The following is an 18,763-nucleotide window of genomic DNA, read 5'->3' as shown; positions in this document are numbered from 1 at the left end:
CTGTAGGTTTGGGAAGAAGAAAGAAAAAGGAAAAAGAAGAAGAAAGAAACAGGAAGAAGAAAGAAACAGTTTTAGGAACCAGAGTAACCAAAGAAACTGAAAGTACAGAGCACAGTTAAAGGGCAGCAACACACAACTACTGCCCAACCTCCAGAACTCTGATTCTGTCCCATCTGAGACTTGAAGCAGCACAGAAACAATTTCCACAGTATCCCTGTGCCACCCTGCCCGTTCCCTGTGGCTCAGCAATCCCCTCGAGAAGGAGACAGCACTGCACTGGGGCTCTGAGGGTGGGGAGACCCTGGTATGGGTTGCCCAGAGAAGCTGTGGCTGCCTCTGGATCCCTGAAGTGTCCAAAGCTGGGTTGGACGGGGCTTGGAGAAACCTGGGCTGGTGGGAGGTGTCCCTGCCCATGGCAGGGAGAGGGGAATTAAATGTTCTTTAAAGTGCCTTCTCACACAAACCATTCCACCATGAGATTCACCTTCCCCAGCCAAGGGATGTGTCCCACAATGATGCAATTCTGTGGGAATTTCAAGCAGAGGAGTGTATCTCACAGAGGAATATTTTTACATGTCCTATACATGACAGAAAATGCAGAAATCACTGCTCCAGGCCACTGGTTTGTCAGAAATTAAAAATTCAGTACCAGTTCTGTGAGTGTAAGAAACAGACACCTGATAACAGCATTTATGCTCGATCCCACAGTCAGTCCAACAGATCGCGGTACCTGAATCACAGTGATGAGCCTCTCTGGGCAGCTCCCACTTTCCTGGGCTCGGTTCCTTCTCCAAACATTTAACCGACGACCTAAAAAGACGGGGGGAAAAAGGAAGTGGTTTGGGCTTTTTTCCCTCCGAGAAAGCAGCGGTTTCCCACAGGAAAAATTACATCCCCCGTATTTCGCAGACACAACACGGCGCTGCTTTTGCCCTGGTGGTGTCTCCCGCTAATCCCAAGCGCTGGAGCCGCACCCTCCGTGTCCCAGCAGCCGCTGTTCCGGAGCAGAGCGCAGCCCGGCCCGGCCCAGCCCCGCTGCCCGCACAGCCCGGGGCCGCTGCGCGCCGGGGCTCCCCCACGGGCCCCGCCGCCCGGCCCGGACCCCGCTGGACGCTTCCCCCGGGCCCGGCCCGGCGCCCCCGAGCTCCCACCTGTCCCGGGCCGCAGTCGGGGGTTCCCGGGGGTTCCCGGTGGGTTCCCGGGGGTTCCCGGCCTGTCCGGGTGTCTCCAGGGCCGGCGGGGCCGCCTCAGCCCCGGCCGCGCTCCAACGGTCCCGGCCGCGGCCGCGCCGCCCCAGCCAATCACCACCCGGCCCTGCCGGCGGCGCGCGGCCCCCCGCCAATCCGCGCCCGCCGAGCCCCGCCCTCTCGCGCGCTCCAGCCAATCGGCGGCCAGTGCCGCCCCGCCGCGCTCCCGCCTCCGCTCCAGCGCGCGCGGCGCTCACCCCGCGGCGCGGCGGGAACGCGCAGGCGCAGGGCAAACAGCTGAGGGCGCGGCCCCGCCCCCGGCCTGCCCTGAGGGGGTCGGGGGTGTGCGAGGGGCAGCGTGTGCTGGGGACCGTCCGGTTATCCCTCACAACCGTCCGGTTATCCCTCACACACAGCCCGCCCTCACAACCGTCCGGTTATCCCTCACACACAGCCCGCCCTCACAACCGTCCGGTTATCCCTCACACACAGCCCGCCCTCACAACCGTCCGGTTATCCCTCACACACAGCCCGCCCTCACAACCGTCCGGTTATCCCTCACACACAGCCCGCCCTCACGACCGTCCGGTTATCCCTCACAACCGTCCGGTTATCCCTCACACACACAGCCCGCCCTCACGACCGTCCGGTTATCCCTCACACACACAGCCCTGCGTTTCCCTCTCTCCCTTACGCATTTTCCCTAAAGGTTATCTTTACACCGTATTGCTACAGACGATAGACGCAGATGATGACACCCAGAACGGCAACATACCTGTTTACCTCTGAAAGAAAATCGTCCTAAGATAAACCCCACGTAGACAATGTTTTCGAACGCCGATCGTTGGGTGTCGTTTCACTCTAATCCACCCCGAGGGGTTCATTAATAAGAACCCGGGTTTCTCACCCCTTTCTGGGACGGGTCATAACATGGTCTCAGAGGGCATTTCCAACCCAGACAATTCCACGATTCCCTGACCGTGTCCATCTATTCCCACCTGCATCCCACCTGGATACAGGTGTCACCAATTCCACGATTCCCTGACCGCATCCACCTCTTCCCACCTGGATACAGGTGCCACCAATTCCATGATTCCCTGACTGCATCACCCCTTCCCACCTGCATCCCACCTGGATACAGGTGCCACCCACCCCCTCTCCCCCCACACCTCCCCGGCAGTGCCCAGCCAAACCAGCACTGGGAAAAAACCCCAGTGAGGGCTGTGGGGAGAAGTGCTGGAACCTGGAAAAACACCCGGTGGTGCCCTGGCTTTAGTTATTTGTGTCTCTGATATGGAGAGTTCAGGCTTTGCTCTTTCCTACCTGTGGGCTGTGCCCACCCTGCTCCTTCCCGAGGGTCCCAGGGCAGTCCTGCCTGGCTAAAAAGAGCTCAGGATCTTATTTACTTAACTAATTAATTACTCGCATGAATTAAAAAGGAGAAGAACAAGTTAAAATCTAGTGATGTCACCAAGCTGCAACGAGGGTCGGGATGGATTATTCCCACTAGCAGGTTCCCAAGCCCTTCACAACACCTTTCCACACTCAAAAATAGACATTTTTGGTATTTTTAATGTATTCAGGGAAAAGAAATCTCAGGCTCCTGCCCACTCTCGGGTGTCTCACGCTCCTGCTGATTTTACCGAGTTTGTTAAGTGCATTGAGAGCTTTCCTGACAGAAAATCAGGAGAGCTGGTTTCACACCTGTTTCCCTGAATCCCTCCATTTCAGGGAAATCAAGCTCCCATCACTTGACACAGGTTTTTTTCCCTGTTTCTTTCTTCTTCCCAAACCTACAGTTCAGTGCTCCCCAAGTGTTCAGGGACCCCAAGAAGCGAGGGAACTGCAGAGAGTTTATTAAGGCTTAGCAGTAAACCAAAGTTTTCCCCTTAAAATGCGCTAAAAGAAGACGTAATGGGTGTCAAAACCAGCTTATAAAGCCAGGAAAGTGCAGTTCCCTGTCAGCAAAATGGGCAGCAAACCTGATAAACCCACCTTTGCCAAAGGGCACAGCTGCATCCCAGTGGACACAAGGATTGCATCCCCATGGACACACGTGTTCCTGATGGATTGCTCCTGGGTGGGACTGCTCCCTGCTGGTTTAAATGCCCAGAAATCACCTCACTGCCTTAAAATTGCTTTTTTCTCTGTACAACCCTCACCAGTTTCCTGGTTTCAGTGTGGCCTGTGACAGAGCCTGTGCTGGCACTCACCTGGAAGGCGCTGGAAAACCCATGGAGTCGGTTTCTGGGCACATCCCTGGGACATCTCTGTCCACCAGATTAAAAAGCTGTTCCTGAAACCCCTGTGCACGAGGCTCAGGGTGACACCTGCCCCTTCAGGACAGGTAAATCCTGCCTGTTGGGGAGCAGGCCCGGAGGAAGCTGCAGCAGCTGCACCGTGTTCATGGCCCGCGGGATCCCATCCCTGGAATGTGACCACGAGGAGGAGCCCAGAGGCCTCCAAGGGTGAAACTCCCGGCCCAGCTTTTCCAGTATGAAATCCGTGATGCAGCATCGGAGGAGCCTGAACTGGGAGGGACAGGGGACCAGTTCAGCTCAGCTTTAAACTGGGAGAGGAAGGGCTGGGAGATGCAGCGGTACCAGGGGAGTAAGGGATGTCTGTTTGGAAGTGCAGCAGCTCCACCACTTTGCTATTCTTTATCTTATCTCACCCACACACCTTAAATGTGAACCGACTCCCAAAGCTGTCGTTCCCTCAGGTCTGAGGTGGTTCTGCAGGTGGGGGATGGAGAGAAGTGGGATGAAGGTGGGATCCCTCTGGACAGGGAGCTGAGGCACAGGAGTGCTCATCCCTTCACAGCCCCCCAAGTTCACCTTCCCCCCCAGTGAGACCCCTCAGGGCAGTGGGTTTGGGGTGGAAGCCCTTCAGCCCTGCCCAGGGCAGCTCTGACAATCGAGTGGTTCCCTGCAGAGCTCACGCCTGCTCTTCCCTCCCAGCTCCTCTGCCTTTGTTTGGTGTGTTTTAGACATTATCACACCTCAGATCCAACCAGCTCAAATACTTTTTAATACATTGAAAATGTAAAATAAAGCATATACGAAGTACATACAGTATATATATATACACATATTTCAAATACTTAAAATTCTTATGTAAAATATGATTTTTTTTTCTATATTATTTGTGTAAAAATACATTTTCAAATGGTGTCACCTTGATTTCGCTGTACAGCCCCTTGAGCCCAACTGAAGTCCCTTTTAAAAAGGCAGAAGACAAAGGTTTAGGAATTTTGGAACTGTGTTTACAGGCCTGTTGCCCACACAGGAAAAGCCTCTGGGAAACAGTATTGGATTGCTTCTTTGTGAGAATTCCCATTTTTATTGCATTAATGGCAAAAACTGAACCTTTTCAGTTTTCCTGCAAGAACCCCCCCCTTGGCCTCGCCGAGGAACTGCTCCCCCCTGTACCCTGTTACCCACCTCAGAAACCATCCTCTGCCCACGCCTTTTACAGATACTAAAATATATATTACTTAAAATATATTACTGTAAGCTCTTAAACTCGCTCTGCAGTTATAGCAAACATATAGCATTTAAAAACAACCCAGGGAACGAGGGAAATTCGGGGTCTCTCCCTCCCAGCACACGCTCTGTCCCCGTGGGACACCGGCGGCACACGGACCCCACGTGTCCCCCCAGGCCTGGGACACCCCCTGGCAGCCTGGGAGTGGGGTGTGTGTCCCCCCCCAATTAATCTGTGCTAATCAAAGTGATAATTCAGGGTGCAAGTGCCAGCCCAGCCCCTCCCAGCCCCGCAGCCCCCCCACATTCCCAGAGCCACCCACGTTCCCGCTGGGGGATCCCAGAGCTGAGCCCCTCCAGCACTGACCCCGGGGCCCAGCTGAGCTCAGCTCCCAAGGGACCCTTCCCTGGTGAGGCCATTCCTGAGCCAAACCTGAGTCCCTGCAGAGGGAAACCCCATCCCAGTCCCATTCTCCAAACCCTCCCGGCCTCACCTGAACCCTCGCACTGAGCTTCCCCAGGAGAGAGGCCCCAAACCCGCTTCCAACCCACCCTCCTGCCCCAGGATGGGCTTTGCTGCCCCTGGAGCTGCCCCTGGAGCAGCAACACCCCCCGGGGGTGAGGACCTGAGGATCCCTCGGGCTGCAACGACCTGACCTGGAATCACCACCCCAGCAGCTGTTTCGTACAACCAGAACAAAGACACAGCTCCCCAAACAGTGCAACTGCTCAGAACCTCTTCCTTCCTGGGGATTTAGGGAGGGGCAGTGACATTCCACACCAAATTCCTTCCCTTGATGCCCACCTGGCTCAAAACCTGAACTCCCAGAGCTGGGTTGGCACTTCCAGTGCCACAACCCGTCCGTGGGCTCTGGGGTTGGGAAGAGAAGTGTTGGTCAGGCTGTAATTCCAGTTCTGCTTCCTGAACAGGGAAACTGAAACCTGAATCTCCTTCCTCACTGAGGTTCCTTTCCCTGCCAAAACCAAAACTCTGATGTCAGGCTTTAGAATCATTTATTTTGGATTTGGGATGCCAGCATTCCCTGCAGTGCCCTTGGATGAATTCCCTGGGAACCCAAGTCTAACGGTTTAACCCACATTGTGACATCCCTCTGTTTATAAATCCAGTGTGAGGGTGGGGTTGTTGTCCTGCAGGAAGGAGCCTCAGCAGTGGGACAGGCTGATCCCATGCCAGCAGCTACACAGGCTGCAGGATCTCCCCTTCTAAAACACATCATCCCACAACCAGCTGCAGCTTCCAAGGCTTTATCCCTGTTCCAAGAGGGGGGTACTTGCAGTGATTATTACACCAAGCCCTTTATCCCAAGGATTTCCTCCCCATCAGTGCCCTCTGCACACCCACAGAGCTGCTCCCCCAGCCTGCACCAGGAGCCTGCTAAAACCAAGGATGGGCCCAGGAGAATTTATTGTCTGAACAGGAGAAAAGTAGCCCAAGCAAAGTGTTGATCCATGAAATGGAACTAAGGCACTGACAGAGGTGTAAACTCCCGAGCCACCACCCACCATCCCGCACTGGCCAGTGCCAGCCTGGGGCCACCTCCATGGCTGGGGTCACCAGCCATCCCCCCTGGATCACCAGCCATCCCCCCTGGATCACCAGCCATCCCACATGGATCACCAGCCATCCCCCTCTGGATCACCAGCCATTCCATATAGATCACCAGCCATCCCCCCTGGACCACCAGCCATCCCCCCTGGATCACCAGCCATCCCCCCTGGATCACCAGCCATTCCCTCTGGATCACCAGCCATTCCCTCTGGATCACCAGCCATCCCCCCTGGATCACCAGCCATCCCCCCTGGATCACCAGCCATCCCATATGGATCACCAGCCATCCCCCCTGGATCACCAACCATCCCACATGGATCACCAGCCATCCCATATGGATCACCAGCCATCCCATATGGATCACCAACCATCCCCCCTGGATCACCAGCCATCCCCCCTGGATCACCAGCCATCCCCCCTGGATCACCAGCCATCCCATATGGATCACCAGCCATCCCACCTGGATCACCAGCCATCCCACCTGGATCACCAGCCATCCCATATGGATCACCAGCCATCCCCCCTGGATCACCAGCCATCCCATATGGATCACCAGCCATCCCCCCTGGATCACCAGCCATCCCATATGGATCACCAGCCATCCCCCCTGGATCACCAGCCATCCCACATGGATCACAGCCATCCCATATGGATCACCAGCCATCCCATATGGATCACCAGCCATCCCACCTGGATCACCAGCCATCCCACCCCGGGCCAGCGAGGGCCAGGCGGGCACATTCCCGTGGGACAGCTCAGGGCCCAGCAGCTCCCTGCACTGCCAGGAACCAGCACAGAACCCAAATCCATGCACAGCAGAGGACACTGGTAAAGTCTAACGGGATGAAGGAGCTGGAAGCACAGCCGGGGCGGGGATGGTTTGGGAAATGCCAGAGGAGCTCTGGAACAGCCTTTCCAGCAGCAGCCCGTGAGACACCGGTGAGTGCTCAGGGACACAGGCAGGTCACTGCCCATGGTCCCTCCTCATCCTCTCCTTCAGCCTGGAAGAACACACCGAGGGGAGCCAAGGAGTGACCAGAGGAGTGACCAGAACTGCTCCAGCTGGGCAGCAAAACCTCTCCCTCTCCTCTGAGGCAAGAGCCACTGGGTCAGTTCGCTTTGCAGCCAGCACAGTCGGCAAATTGGATCCTCCCGGGGCTGTCCCAGGCAGGAAGGGCTGTGTCTGCCCAGGATTACACTGCTGGGACCTCCTTCACGCCCAGACAAGGACAGAGCTACTCAGAATTCCAGGACACGAGCTGGAAGGGGGAAGTGGTGGGAACACACACAGCCTGGGGTATTCCTGGGCTACAACCACCAACAACATGAGATGCTCGCAGAGCAATTTCGTGCAGTTTTTTTTGAGATTTCAGTTTTAGATTAAAAAAATTGAGTTTATTTCTAATCCCTAAATCCTCTCCACAGGATGGCTGAGCAGTGATGTGGAATCAGACAGAGGGGGGGCCACTGCTCTGCAATGAATTTAAGATGAGCAAACCCCAGACCAAGTGATGCTGCAGCTCCTGCTCCGGGGGCAGCTGCACTCCAGGGCAGGGAAGGAAACACTCCTGCTACCACGGGATTTAGTTTGCAACTCCCTTTTCCTTACCATCACCAAATAAATCACAGAACCATGGAATATCCTGAGCTGGAAGGACCATCACGTCCAACCCCTGGCCCTGCACAGACACCCCAACAATCCCACCCTGTGCCTCCAAACGCTCCTGGAGCTCTGGCAGGTTTGGGCAGTGCCTGCTCCTTGAAAAACCTCCCAGACAATTATTTCTGCTCCTCCCAGCATGTGCCAGGTTCCCGGGGGGAGAAGGGAAGGGGAAGCAGTAGTACAGCCAAGGGAGAGGAAAGGAGGGCTGAGGACCCCGTGCACCACACAGCCGTCCCACTGCCGTGGGAATATTGCTTCAGCTTTAAAAGGCCTTTGGATTCAAAGTGAATTCAGTGCTTTTCCATCAAAAACATACCCAGCTCTGTTCCCTGACCAGGAGGCAGGCAGGGACAGCGTGGGACTGGACGGGCCCACGGGCCTGGTGGTCTCTGAACAGCCCTGGTGTGATGAGTGCCCCGCGTGAGCCCGTCCTCAGCTCCCGAGGGAACGCGGGGCCACCGCGGGGCTGCCTCAGTTTCCATCCTCCAGCAGGAGGAATCCAGGAATGCACAGTGAGGACGAGCATCCCCAGCTGTGCCTGGCCCTGTCAGGCACAAGGGGCAGGGGCAGCCCCATCCCCAGCCCATCCTTCCCCTCAGCTGAGCCCAACCCGAGCTGAGCCGAGCCTGGTTTGGTTCTTCAAACACTGAGAGCTGCCCAGAGAGGCCCAACCAGACACTCACTGCCTTTCCCTACATGGAATAAACACAGAAACTTGGAGAGAAACTGGAGATGTCTGACCACGGGGGGGTTTGGAGGAGCACAAAACGCTTCCCAGAACGTGGCAGGTCCGAGGGTGACGCTTTGTGCCCCTCACCTGCCCCCGTGTCCCTGGGCTGCAGGAGGGCACCTCCCAGCTCACTGGGAGTGCCCAGGAGAGCAGATTCCTGCCTGGTCCTGGCAGTCCCAGCACAGCTGTGTGAGCTCTGCTCTCAGTGGTTCAGGGGGCACCGACAATCCCAGTTCCTGAGCTGTTCCAGGGACTCTGGGCCCCACGGCCGGGACAGTTCCTTCTTTCAGTTTGCCCAGTCACACCCCCAGACACCACCTCCCTCACAATGTGGTGACTGGAAGTGCCCCCCGGGAGAGGATCTGCAGCTCAGAAACCCCAGCCCATATTGCACAGCCCAGGAGCCTCCTGGGAACAGCCAGGTCACAGGGGGGAAGGCAATGACTGGAAAGGCTGGCACGACACTGGCAGTGCCTTCCAATTCCCAAAGATTTGAACCAGAGGGCAGCCAAGGGAGCCCTCTCAGGGCTCTGTCCCCGGTCAGCACACACGGATGGATTGGGATTATCCCGCTCTCCTCCCTGCCAGGAGAAGACCAACCACAGGCTACGGGTTGGAGCCCCCGCGTCGAGCAGAGCTCAGCAAACACGCTCAGAGCGGGCTGGGGTTACTGAAACTGCAGCACAAGTCAAACACTACCTCCTAAAAGATTGAAAAAATATCTTTAAACAAAATAATGTGACATATTTACATAATTCCTTAAGTGCAAACTCTTGTCACAATTCACGCAGTCGAGCGCGATCTCGACTCCCTGTACAAGAAGGTGCTCTTTCGTTAATGAAAGAAGGACTCTACTCTGTTTTCCTGATTCAGTAACGTGTCTCTTGTGCAAGGCAGTAAAATTCCTGTTTCTTCCCAACATAGTTCCGAAAGCAAACCCTAAATGGAGCCATCCTCTCCCCCACGTGCCGTCCCGGTTACCGCACGACGAGGCAGGAGACGCAGAGCTTGGAGGGGCCGATGCAGTCATCGTGGCAGAAGGCCCCGCAGCCCTTGCACATGATCATGGCTTTCAACCTGCAGTAACATTTGGAAGGGGGGTCCTCCCCGCCGCCGTCCTCGGCGAAGGCCTGCACCGGGAGGGGCTGCCCGTGCCCGCCGGAGCTCACGGCCTGGCCGGCGGGGATGGTGGTGACGGTCACGGAGAAGGACATGACGTTCCCCATGGAACTGGCCAGCTGGTTGCACTCGGACAGCCCCGTGATGAGCGAGCCCTGGCTCACGTCGGGCGAGGTGGAGACGTTTATGGTGCCGCTGTAGCTGGGCCCCAGGAGCTGCGCCCCGGCAGAGCCCTTCGGGGGGTGCGGGGCGGGGAGCAGCGGGGGCTGCGCCGAGTCCGGGGACGGGGCGGGAGGCCTGAAGAGCTCGGGGCTGCTGTGCATCCTCCCCCTCATGGCGTGTGCCATCTGCTCCTGCGCGGCCTGCAGCAGGTCCCGGGCCAGCGCGGTGCCGTCCAGCGCCGCAGTGCTCTCCTTGGTGCCGGCTGCCGGCGCTGCCGGGGCTGCCTCGGCCCTCCCAGCCCTCGTCCCCAGGGAGCCGGGACCCACGGGGCTGGTGCTGTGGGATCCCCGCTCCCTCTCACACTGACCAGACGCCTGCGGCTCCTCCTTGACGCCCGAGTGCTCCCGCTCGTCGCCGGTGCTCTCGTCATCCGCGTCCTCCTCGCTGCTGCTGCCCGGGCCGGCCCCCTCCTCGCACTCCCCAAACTCTGCCCTGGGACCCTCCGCGGGACTGCTCAGCCCCAGGCGGAGTTCGGGGTTCAAGGAGAAGCCTCTCCTCAAACTCTCCGAGCCACGGCCGTAGGTGGAGATGTTGAGCAGGTAATGACCAGACATGGCAGGCTTGGACGTCCTCCTGCCCGTGAAGCCCAGCATGAATCTCTGGCTGGTGGAACTGTTCTCCACTGGGAAACCTGAGTGTGGGAGGTTCAGCTGCGAGGGCTGAAGGACGGGCAACAAATTCTGCCTCTGCACCCTCTTGATGAGGGTCTGCAGGATCTGCTCCTGGGTCGCCTTGCTCAGCGCCTCGTGGCACTGGTGCTGCTCATGGCCGGGCTCCTTTCCCGAGGGGAGCGGGAAGGTCCTTGGAATGTGAGGCAGAGGCCTGTTCTGGCAGAAGATCTTCCCGAGCTGCTGTGAGGGCAAACCCGACGGTGCCTCGGCCCCGGTGCCGTTCCCCACCGCACTGGGAGGAGCCGCTGCCCCTTTCTCTTCCCGAGGAGCCAAGGGCACCGCTTTCATCTCTGCTTTGGTGAGCGGCTTCGGCAGGATCTGCTCCAGAGGGACGCTCTTGCCTTGGAGCAGCTGGGTGACCAAAGGGTTGTTGGCAGGAATACTGGAGCTGGCTCTGGGCAGGGCCCCGCCCGGGGGGGTTTTAAGGCCAGGTGCTGCTGAGGGAGCGCCGCAGGGCGGGATGGGGGCAGGAGCACCCACAGCTCCAGCCTGGGCCTCGGGGCCTGCGGATGGAAGTGAGGACACCGGGGGGGCAGGGGATTTGCTCTTGGACTCCTCAGAGCTGGTCCCTCCCGAGGCCGTGGGTGCTCCCGCGGGTACGGCCGTGCCGGTGCCGCAGCCGGGCCCGTCCCCGAGCGCCGAAGCCCCGCGGGCACAGGGGGCCGTCCCCGCTCTGTCCCCGCTCCCGGCACACGGAGATCCCGTCCCCGGGGTCACCGTTACCCGTGGAGGGCTCGGCTCGGCCCCCCCATTCCCACTCCCATTCCCATTCCCATTCCCTAGTGCCGGGGCTGTGCAGGAGGGGCCGGTGCCGGGTGCCCCGGGCTGGGCGGGGGCCCTTGGCTGTAGTTGTGCTCCAGAAGGATTGCCAGGAGCTCCCTGCTCCGCCGCCGGGCTCTCCACCTGGGAACGGGGCCCCGGGCACTGGGGAAGAAACCTTCTCGGACCTCCCCCGCTTCCAGCTCCTGCCAGTTCCAGCGCGTTCCCCGCCGTTCCAGTTTGGGTGTGGGTGGTGCCGCTGCCCGGGGCTGTCCCCCCGCCCGGGCCGGGCCCCGGCACGGTCCCCCCGGCCGAGGCGGCGGCGGCGGCGCTGGCGGCGGCGGCGGCGGCTGCTGCCCTCTGAGCCTTGGCCTGCTGGGCTCTCGCCTTGATGTCGGCCAAGGTCCTGGCCCCTGTCCTGCCCGGACTGGCGAGGGAGAGGGGGAAACGTGCCCTGGGAGAGACCTGGCCCGCAGGAAATGGCATCGGGGAGATTCTGGAGACGGGAATCTGGAACAGAGCAGAGCAAAGCGCGGCTGAGACACGGGGAACGTCCCACCCGCGGGCTGAGAGCCTCAGGGCTGGCAGGTTAGCCTTAGAGAACCGGCTGTAGTTTTGGGGAAACCCCTCTGGAGACATCCCTCCTCTCCAAACCAGTAACAGGAGAGGAGCAGGGCCCTTGGATCTCACGCCCAGTTTAAGTGCAGTACAACCCCAGCGGCTCAGGGTGGAGCTCGTCCCTCACAGTCACAGCGAGAACCATCGGACACATCACTCAGAGCCCACCCAGCTCCTCCCTGCAGGGCTGTTCCACACCCCGACACCTGCCGGCCCTTCCTCTGCTCCACACTTCCCTCAGATGGAATCTCTGCCCTTTGGAAGGCCGCTGTCACCATCCTGCTCCTCCCCCTGCACACCCACCACTCGTCCCCTCGGTGTCTTTGTACAAACCATAATAATCCCTCCACCTGGAGATTAAATGCCAATATTTCCGTCCTTTCTTCCAAAACATTCCCCTCAGTGTCCCAGTTGACTTTCTCTATGTTTGCTCTTTCCAGCTGAGCCCTGCCCTGCCCTCGGTGCTCCCCTGTCCCCCCTGCAGGGACCTCAGGGGGTTTATTTGAGGCTACATTTGTTTTCCATATCCACAAAACCTCCCTGAGTCCCACTGAGCTCTGAGCAGCCACTTCACCACTTCTGTCTTTGTTTTGGGAATGACACACCTGTCCCCACATTCTCCTGCTTTTGCAGTCACCATCTGCAGTCCCCTTCCACTCACCCTGTTAAATCCAACCCCTTTATTTCCCTGGCAGCCCAACCAGCCTTCCTGGGTGCTATCCCGGGTCTCTTTATGGACCCCCAGTTCTGTGTCACTGACAGTTTCATTGCTGCTTTCCTGCCTTGGTGCTGTACTGAGCAACATGGAGAGAAAAATGAACTGCTTTTAAAGTTCTGAGTTTGCAGCCTTTTAGTAAGTCAAGGATACTGATATAGGGCAGTAGAATTCCTGGGACACACAGAAATGCAGGAATTAAGTGGTTTCCCGTTTACAGCTTCTGCCTAAGGCCCCAAACCAGCAGGTTCAGCAGCAGGTGCCTGGTCCTATGACCTGGCTCCCAAACCCGAGGGGCAAAGCCTGGAATGTTTCTGTCCTGCCCGTCCCAGCAGTGACCAATTGCCCATTTCCTTTCCCAGGTGGGTTCTTGGGAAGACTGGGCAGCTCAAGGGCCTCTGGAACTGAGGTGTTCCCCCAAATGCTCTTTCCCTGCTCCTCAGCTGGCACTGCTGCCCTGGGCTGCTGCAACCATCTGCAGTGGTGCCACATGGCCTGTTCAGACACAGGGGTAACTCAGTGCTGGCCTGGCTCTCAGGAAGCCGTGGATGGAATTCCTTCTGGAGCTGGACCTCCCACACCCACAAGGCTCTCTGCACCCCTGCTCTGTCCTTACAGCCTGGCAGTCTCCCTGCAGCTCCCCTGGTTCCACCCTGGCACCTGGGACAGGGGAAGGTGCCCCTGCCTATGGCAAGGGCTGGGATGAGATGAGCTTTAAGGTCCCTTCCCACCCAAACCCTTCTGGGATTCCAAGGCTCCACGGGAGGCCCCTGTGTGAGGCCAGGCCGTGGCTCTGCCCTGTCCCTTACCTTGAGGGGGGGCACTCGTGGCACGGGGGTCCCGGCGGCAGGAAAGGGCTGGGGCTGGCTCCGAAATGCCTGGTGGTGCCGGCAGGGCTCCACCACCCGGGGCTTCTTCTCAGGGGTGCCTGGAGCTTCCTCGGGGCTCTCTGACTTCCTCTTGTGGGCCTCCACGCTGACCTCCATGGCCTCACTCACGGGGGGCTTCTTCTCGGGCGGGGCCGGAGCCCCCGCCGGGCTCTGCCCCTTGGCTGCCGCCTCCCCTGCCCCGGGGCTCTTTGGTTTGCTGAGGGCACCCAGGGCCTCGTTCCCTGGCACCTCCCTCGCTGCACTGTGCTTCCTCTCTTCCTCTGGCTTCTGCCTGGCTGCAGTTTGGGGTCTCTCCTGCACGGGTTCCCCCTGGACTCTCTCTCTGACAGGGGGAGAACGGTCGCTGGGCTTCACCGAGGCCTCGGGGGGCTTGGCTGGCTTTGGTGCGTCCTCTCTTCCTTCCTCTCCTCCTTTTTTCGCTGCTGGTGCTTCCTGGGCCGGCTGTGCTGTGGCCTCGGGGGCAGGGGTGCCGTGCTCCCGGCGTGGAGCTGCCGGGGTGCTGCAGGGCTCTGCCTCGGGGTGCGCCGTCAGCCGCTCCGACTCCTCGGGGCTCAGCCCAGAACTGGCACAGGAACAGAGGCAGAGCTGGTAAAACATCTGTGCAAAACCCACACACGATCCCTGGGGAAACAGGGGCAGGATCCTCTGCACCCCGCACCCCGAATAAAGGTCTCACACAGCTCTGAGAACCTTCTATGCTGTTACTTATACATGAAAAACAGAAATCGGTATCAAAGTTTAAAACCACCTAAATGGGACACCAGGAAGCTCCAGGCCTCTGTCCAGACACTGATTTTCCAGGCTGCAAATCCAAGGGGTTTGGCCAACAGTAAATACTCCCTGCATCAGCCACCACAGGCTCCTGTGCAGGGTGGGAACAAGCCCCTGGCTCGGGGCTGCCCTGGGCCCACACGCTGACTCTGGCAGGAAGGGACACTGAAAAGGGGCCCAGCATTGTTTCCATGGAAAAAACGTGGAATCTAATTCCCAGGGTGATTAACTTCATCCACCCCTCTCAAAGAACCATCAGATTCCGTTTTGTTCCCCAAACATGACCCCATGAAGCCTGAGGAAGCCCAGCCCAATGAGACCCTGGGAATGGTTCCTACCAGAGAAGCTCTCAGGAGCTGGAGGGAACTGAGGTCCTGCTATTCCACATGTCCCCTCCACATTGTCCTGCTGTCCCCTGTCCCCCTAAAACTCCAAGACTGTGGTTATTGTCACCTTTCAGCACCCAGAGCCCTGGGTCAGGTGGCTGAGTAAAGCTCCTACCAATGCACCAGGTCACCTGGACCCCCAGCCTGGTGTATTCCTGTAGTTGGTACTACAGCTTGTACATACACACACCCCAGCCCTGGCTCATCCACAGCATCCCCATCAGACCATGGCATGGCAGAAATAATCCAGATGCTCTGGAGGGTTAAAACACCCTGATTAATGGGAAGCAAATGGACTTGCAGGCCCAGAGCGAGCAGAAAATCTGGATAACAAGCAGGATAAGAAATCCCTTATCAGTTATTTATGTGTCTGCTCCTTCCCAGGTTTCTCAGTAACTCACACAGAAACCTGGAAACCTCCCCATAGCCCAGAGGGTGGGAAAATCTTAAACCAAGAGGAAACACAGGATAAAAGACGGGCAGGTTTGGGAGTTTAACCAAGAGCTGTGGGATTGGAGACGTGGGCAGCACACCAGAGGTGGGACAGGCTCAGCCACCACAGCTCCAAGGACCCCCAGAGCCCCAGCACCAGGAGAACCACGGGAGTGGCTCAAAGGATCGTGGCAAGGAACGGGAAAAGGTGTGAAGTCCTAAGACATCCTGCCTAAGGAGAACAGGGCTGCCCAGGGCAAAGCATGAGGCACTGGGGCAGCAAACACCTCGTGCCTGGCCTGCATCCCTCTGGCACTTCCCAGTTCCCTGGTGGGCAGGTGAAGCCAGAGACCTTCCTCAGGGGTCAGGACTAATGGACAGCAGTGTCTGTGGATGGACAGACACACAGCCCTGGCCAGGCAGGGCCCGGGCACAAGCTGAGCTCTCACCTCTGCCCGTAGTAGCTCTCGAAGAAGTGCTCCTTCCACAGCTCCACCTTCTTCTCCTTCTCGATCTCCTGCCGGATCCGGAGCTGCATCTCCGGGGTGAACTCGCCTGGGGTGCCAGAGGGGGGTTGTCAGAGCCAGGAAAGGGTGGATGGGCCAGGCACAGCCCAGAGCCCTCACCCCCCAGGACAGCCCTGTCCCAGGAGCCCCAGCCCAGAGCCCTCACCCCCCAGGACAGCCCTGCCCCAGGAGCCCCAGCACCCCGGGGTGCTGCAGCCCTGCCTGAGCCCCAGGGGCTCCTCTGGACACTCTGCTGGTACAGGCAGGGAAACAAACCCCCCTCACACCCCCGAGGGGCACATTCCCACCCAGGGGTTTGTGGCTGCCCACAAACATCCCCCTGTGCCCTCAGAGCCCTCCCCAGCAGCTCTGGACCGAGGTGTGTTGGTCCTGTGAGGGCATCACTGACACCACGGCAGGGCTTTGATGACCTGGAGGTTTGTCTCCTTCCCACACCATTCCCAGGAGGGAAGTGACAGGAATCAGGTGTTTTCCAACACTGCAGTTACCAGAGAGGGGATTCCCCAAAGGGATCCACAGACATGGAATGTTTCCATCACTGCACAGTTGGACTCTCGACAATTTGCTCAAACAACAGGATTGTAAGAAATTCTTGCTGAGTTTGTTCTCTGTGCAGTGACTGAAATCTGTCCAAAGGGAAGCTGAGTGTCCCCTGGGAGCACAGTTCCTGCCAAGGTGGAATTGGGGCAGTCCAGGGAAGGGAGCTGGGAAGGGGCTGGAGCAGCAGGAGGGGCTGAGGGAGCTGGGGGGGCTCAGCCTGGAGAAAAGAGGGATCGGGGGGACCTTCTGGCTCTGCAACCCCCTGACAGGAGGGGGAGCCGGGGGGGGGTCGGGCTCTGCTCCCAGGGAACAAGGGACAGGAGGAGAGGGAATGCTGGTCAGCCCTGGAAGGGGAATCCCCTGGGCATGAGTAACTGCTATTCCTGCCTCCTGGAGGCACTCAGGATTGGTGCTGCAGTCTTTAGAAAACTTTGGGAACGGGCCATGCCTCAATTCCACAGGGCAGGAGGTGGTCCCTGCCCACAGAGAGTGATGTGATGTGATCAAATAATGGAAATAAACACCTCTAAGTTCAAGGTAAAATGAATGTTGAAGGTGCAGGAGCCTCACAGAGCAGCAAATGGCTGACTTTGTGCTGTACAGAACCACATAACTGTGGCATGGTTTGGGTGGGAAGGGACCTTAAAGCTCATCCTATTCCAACCCCTGCCATAGGAAGGGACACCTTCCACCAGTCCAGGTTGCTCCAAGCCCCGTCCAACCTGGCCTGGGACACTTCCAGGGATCCAGGGACAGCCACAGCTTCTCTGGGCAACCTGTGCCAGGGCCTCCCCACCCTCAGAGGGAAGAATTTCTCACTAATATCCAATCTAAACATCCAAACTGACATCTCCAAGGACACCACACCGACCCTGGCCGGGGACACAGTGCCCAGCTCTGGGAACAGAACTCCCCTTCCCTCCTGAGCTCAGCAGGTACCACAACTCTGGAATGCCACAGCTCCACCGTCACTTCAGAGGCATTTTAAACACATTTTTCCTTCTTTTCTCATCTTTCCCAGAGATTTTCTCTATTCCACATTTTAAGCTGAACAGAGAACTCCTTCTGCAGTGTCTCTGACCTGGAGGTCCCAGAATTCTGGGCTTGCCTTCGCTTCCAAAGGCTGGGCAGCCTGCAGTGAGTCCCTGCAGGGCTCCATGGAACAGCCTCCAGGCATTCCCCAGACCCTGCCCAGCTGGGAGCCTGCTGGGCTCGGGGAGGGGAGGATTTACCTTCTGACAGTCTCTCCTTCCAGCCCTGGGCGGCCGAGGTGAAGAACTCGTTGTTGAGCGCGGAGCCGCTGAGCTTCATCAGCCCGTCAGCCCCCACCTGCAACAGGACACAGGACAGGCCTGTCACCCTGGGCAGGGCAGGGAATCACCCCAGAACACGGCAGGGAATCGCCCTGGAACCAGCAGGAGCCCCAGGGCTGCCACAGATCCCTCGGGAACCCCCCTGGAACTCGCGCGGGGAAAAGCAACAGCGTCAGTCTGGCTGTGCCCGGCCAAGGCTGGATCCTGGGGCTGGGGGAGCTCCAGGCTGGATCCTGGGGCTGGGGGAGCTCCAGGCTGGATCCTGGGGCTGGGGGAGCTCCAGGCTGGATCCTGGGGCTGGGGGAGCTCCAGGCTGGATCCTGGGGGCTGTGGGAGCTCCAGGCTGGATCCTGGGGCTGTGGGAGCTCCAGGCTGGATCCCCAGGGCTGTGGGAGCTCCAGGCTGGATCCTGGGGCTGTGGGAGCTCCAGGTTGGATCCCTGGGGCTGTGGGAGCTCCAGGCTGGATCCCTGGGGCTGGGGGAGCTCCAGGCTGGATCCCCAGGGCTGGGGAAGCTCCAGGTTGGATCCTGGGGCTGTGGGAGCTCCAGGCTGGATCCCCAAGGGCTGTGGGAGCTCCAGGCTGGATCCCCGGGGCTGTGGGAGCTCCAGGCTGGATCCTGGGGGCTGTGGGAGCTCCAGGCTGGATCCCGGGGCTGTGGGAGATCCAGGCTGGATCCCTGGGGCTGTGGGAGCTCCAGGCTGGATCCTGGGGGCTGTGGGAGCTCCAGGCTGGATCCCGGGGCTGGGGGAGCTCCAGGCTGGATCCCCAGGACTGTGGGAGCTCCAGGCTGGATCCCCAGGGCTGTGGGAGCTCCAGGCTGGATCCCCAGGGCTGTGGGAGCTCCAGGCTGGATCCCTGGGGCTGTGGGAGCTCCAGGCTGGATCCCTGGGGCTGTGGGAGCTCCAGGCTGGATCCCCAGGGCTGTGGGAGCTCCAGGCTGGATCCCCAGGGCTGTGGGAGCTCCAGGTTGGATCCCTGGGGCTGTGGGAGCTCCAGGCTGGATCCTGGGGGCTGTGGGAGCTCCTCCTCACCCTCACCTCAGCCCAGCCCTCCACAGTCCTGCTGCTGCCCACACATCCATGGTAGCAACACAACCCCAGTTGAATCCCAGAAGGATTTTCCAACCATTGATCCTCCTGCACTGAAGAAAAGGGTTGCTCCCA

General features: G+C 59.0%; 3 protein-coding genes across 24 annotated transcripts in view; 1 reads left to right on the top strand and 2 right to left on the bottom strand.

Annotated features, from left to right (window-relative positions):
- DTNB (dystrobrevin beta) overlaps positions 1-1,287 on the bottom strand; it is a 90,875-nt gene extending 89,588 nt beyond the window's left edge. For 2 of the 3 annotated variants that reach the window (XM_051773818.1, XM_051773820.1), the window contains exons 1-2: positions 1,152-1,287; positions 731-810 (exon numbers count right to left, since the gene is read on the bottom strand). The gene's annotated coding sequence lies outside the window, so the exon portion shown is untranslated. The remainder of the gene's footprint in view (positions 1-730; positions 811-1,151) is intronic. The other variant, XM_051773821.1, reaches the window with a different exon arrangement.
- Positions 1-18,763, top strand: part of LOC127463867 (uncharacterized) — a 48,001-nt gene that overhangs the window by 3,531 nt on the left and 25,707 nt on the right. The window lies entirely within an intron of this gene.
- Positions 4,195-18,763, bottom strand: part of ASXL2 (ASXL transcriptional regulator 2) — a 70,231-nt gene continuing 55,662 nt past the window's right edge. For 2 of the 18 annotated variants that reach the window (XM_051773797.1, XM_051773815.1), the window contains 6 exons: positions 17,518-17,614; positions 15,668-15,773; positions 13,549-14,191; positions 6,933-11,916; positions 6,556-6,849; positions 4,195-6,324 (listed from right to left, as the gene is read on the bottom strand). In XM_051773797.1, the coding sequence (XP_051629757.1) occupies positions 9,613-11,916; positions 13,549-14,191; positions 15,668-15,773; positions 17,518-17,614 (3,150 nt within the window). In that variant the 3' untranslated portion in view covers positions 4,195-6,324; positions 6,556-6,849; positions 6,933-9,612. Of the gene's footprint in view, positions 6,409-6,555; positions 6,850-6,932; positions 11,917-13,548; positions 14,192-15,667; positions 15,774-17,517; positions 17,615-18,763 lie in introns of all 18 variants that reach the window. The other 16 variants (XM_051773802.1, XM_051773806.1, XM_051773809.1 and 13 more) reach the window with 16 other exon arrangements.

The sequence above is a fragment of the Manacus candei genome, unplaced genomic scaffold (assembly GCF_025592945.1).
Source record: "Manacus candei isolate 608988 ecotype Guabito, Panama unplaced genomic scaffold, ASM2559294v1 h1tg000177l, whole genome shotgun sequence".
Lineage (NCBI taxonomy): Eukaryota > Metazoa > Chordata > Aves > Passeriformes > Pipridae > Manacus > Manacus candei.
Note: the sequence above shows the minus strand (reverse complement) of the source record. Positions and strands in the feature narration are given on the sequence as shown.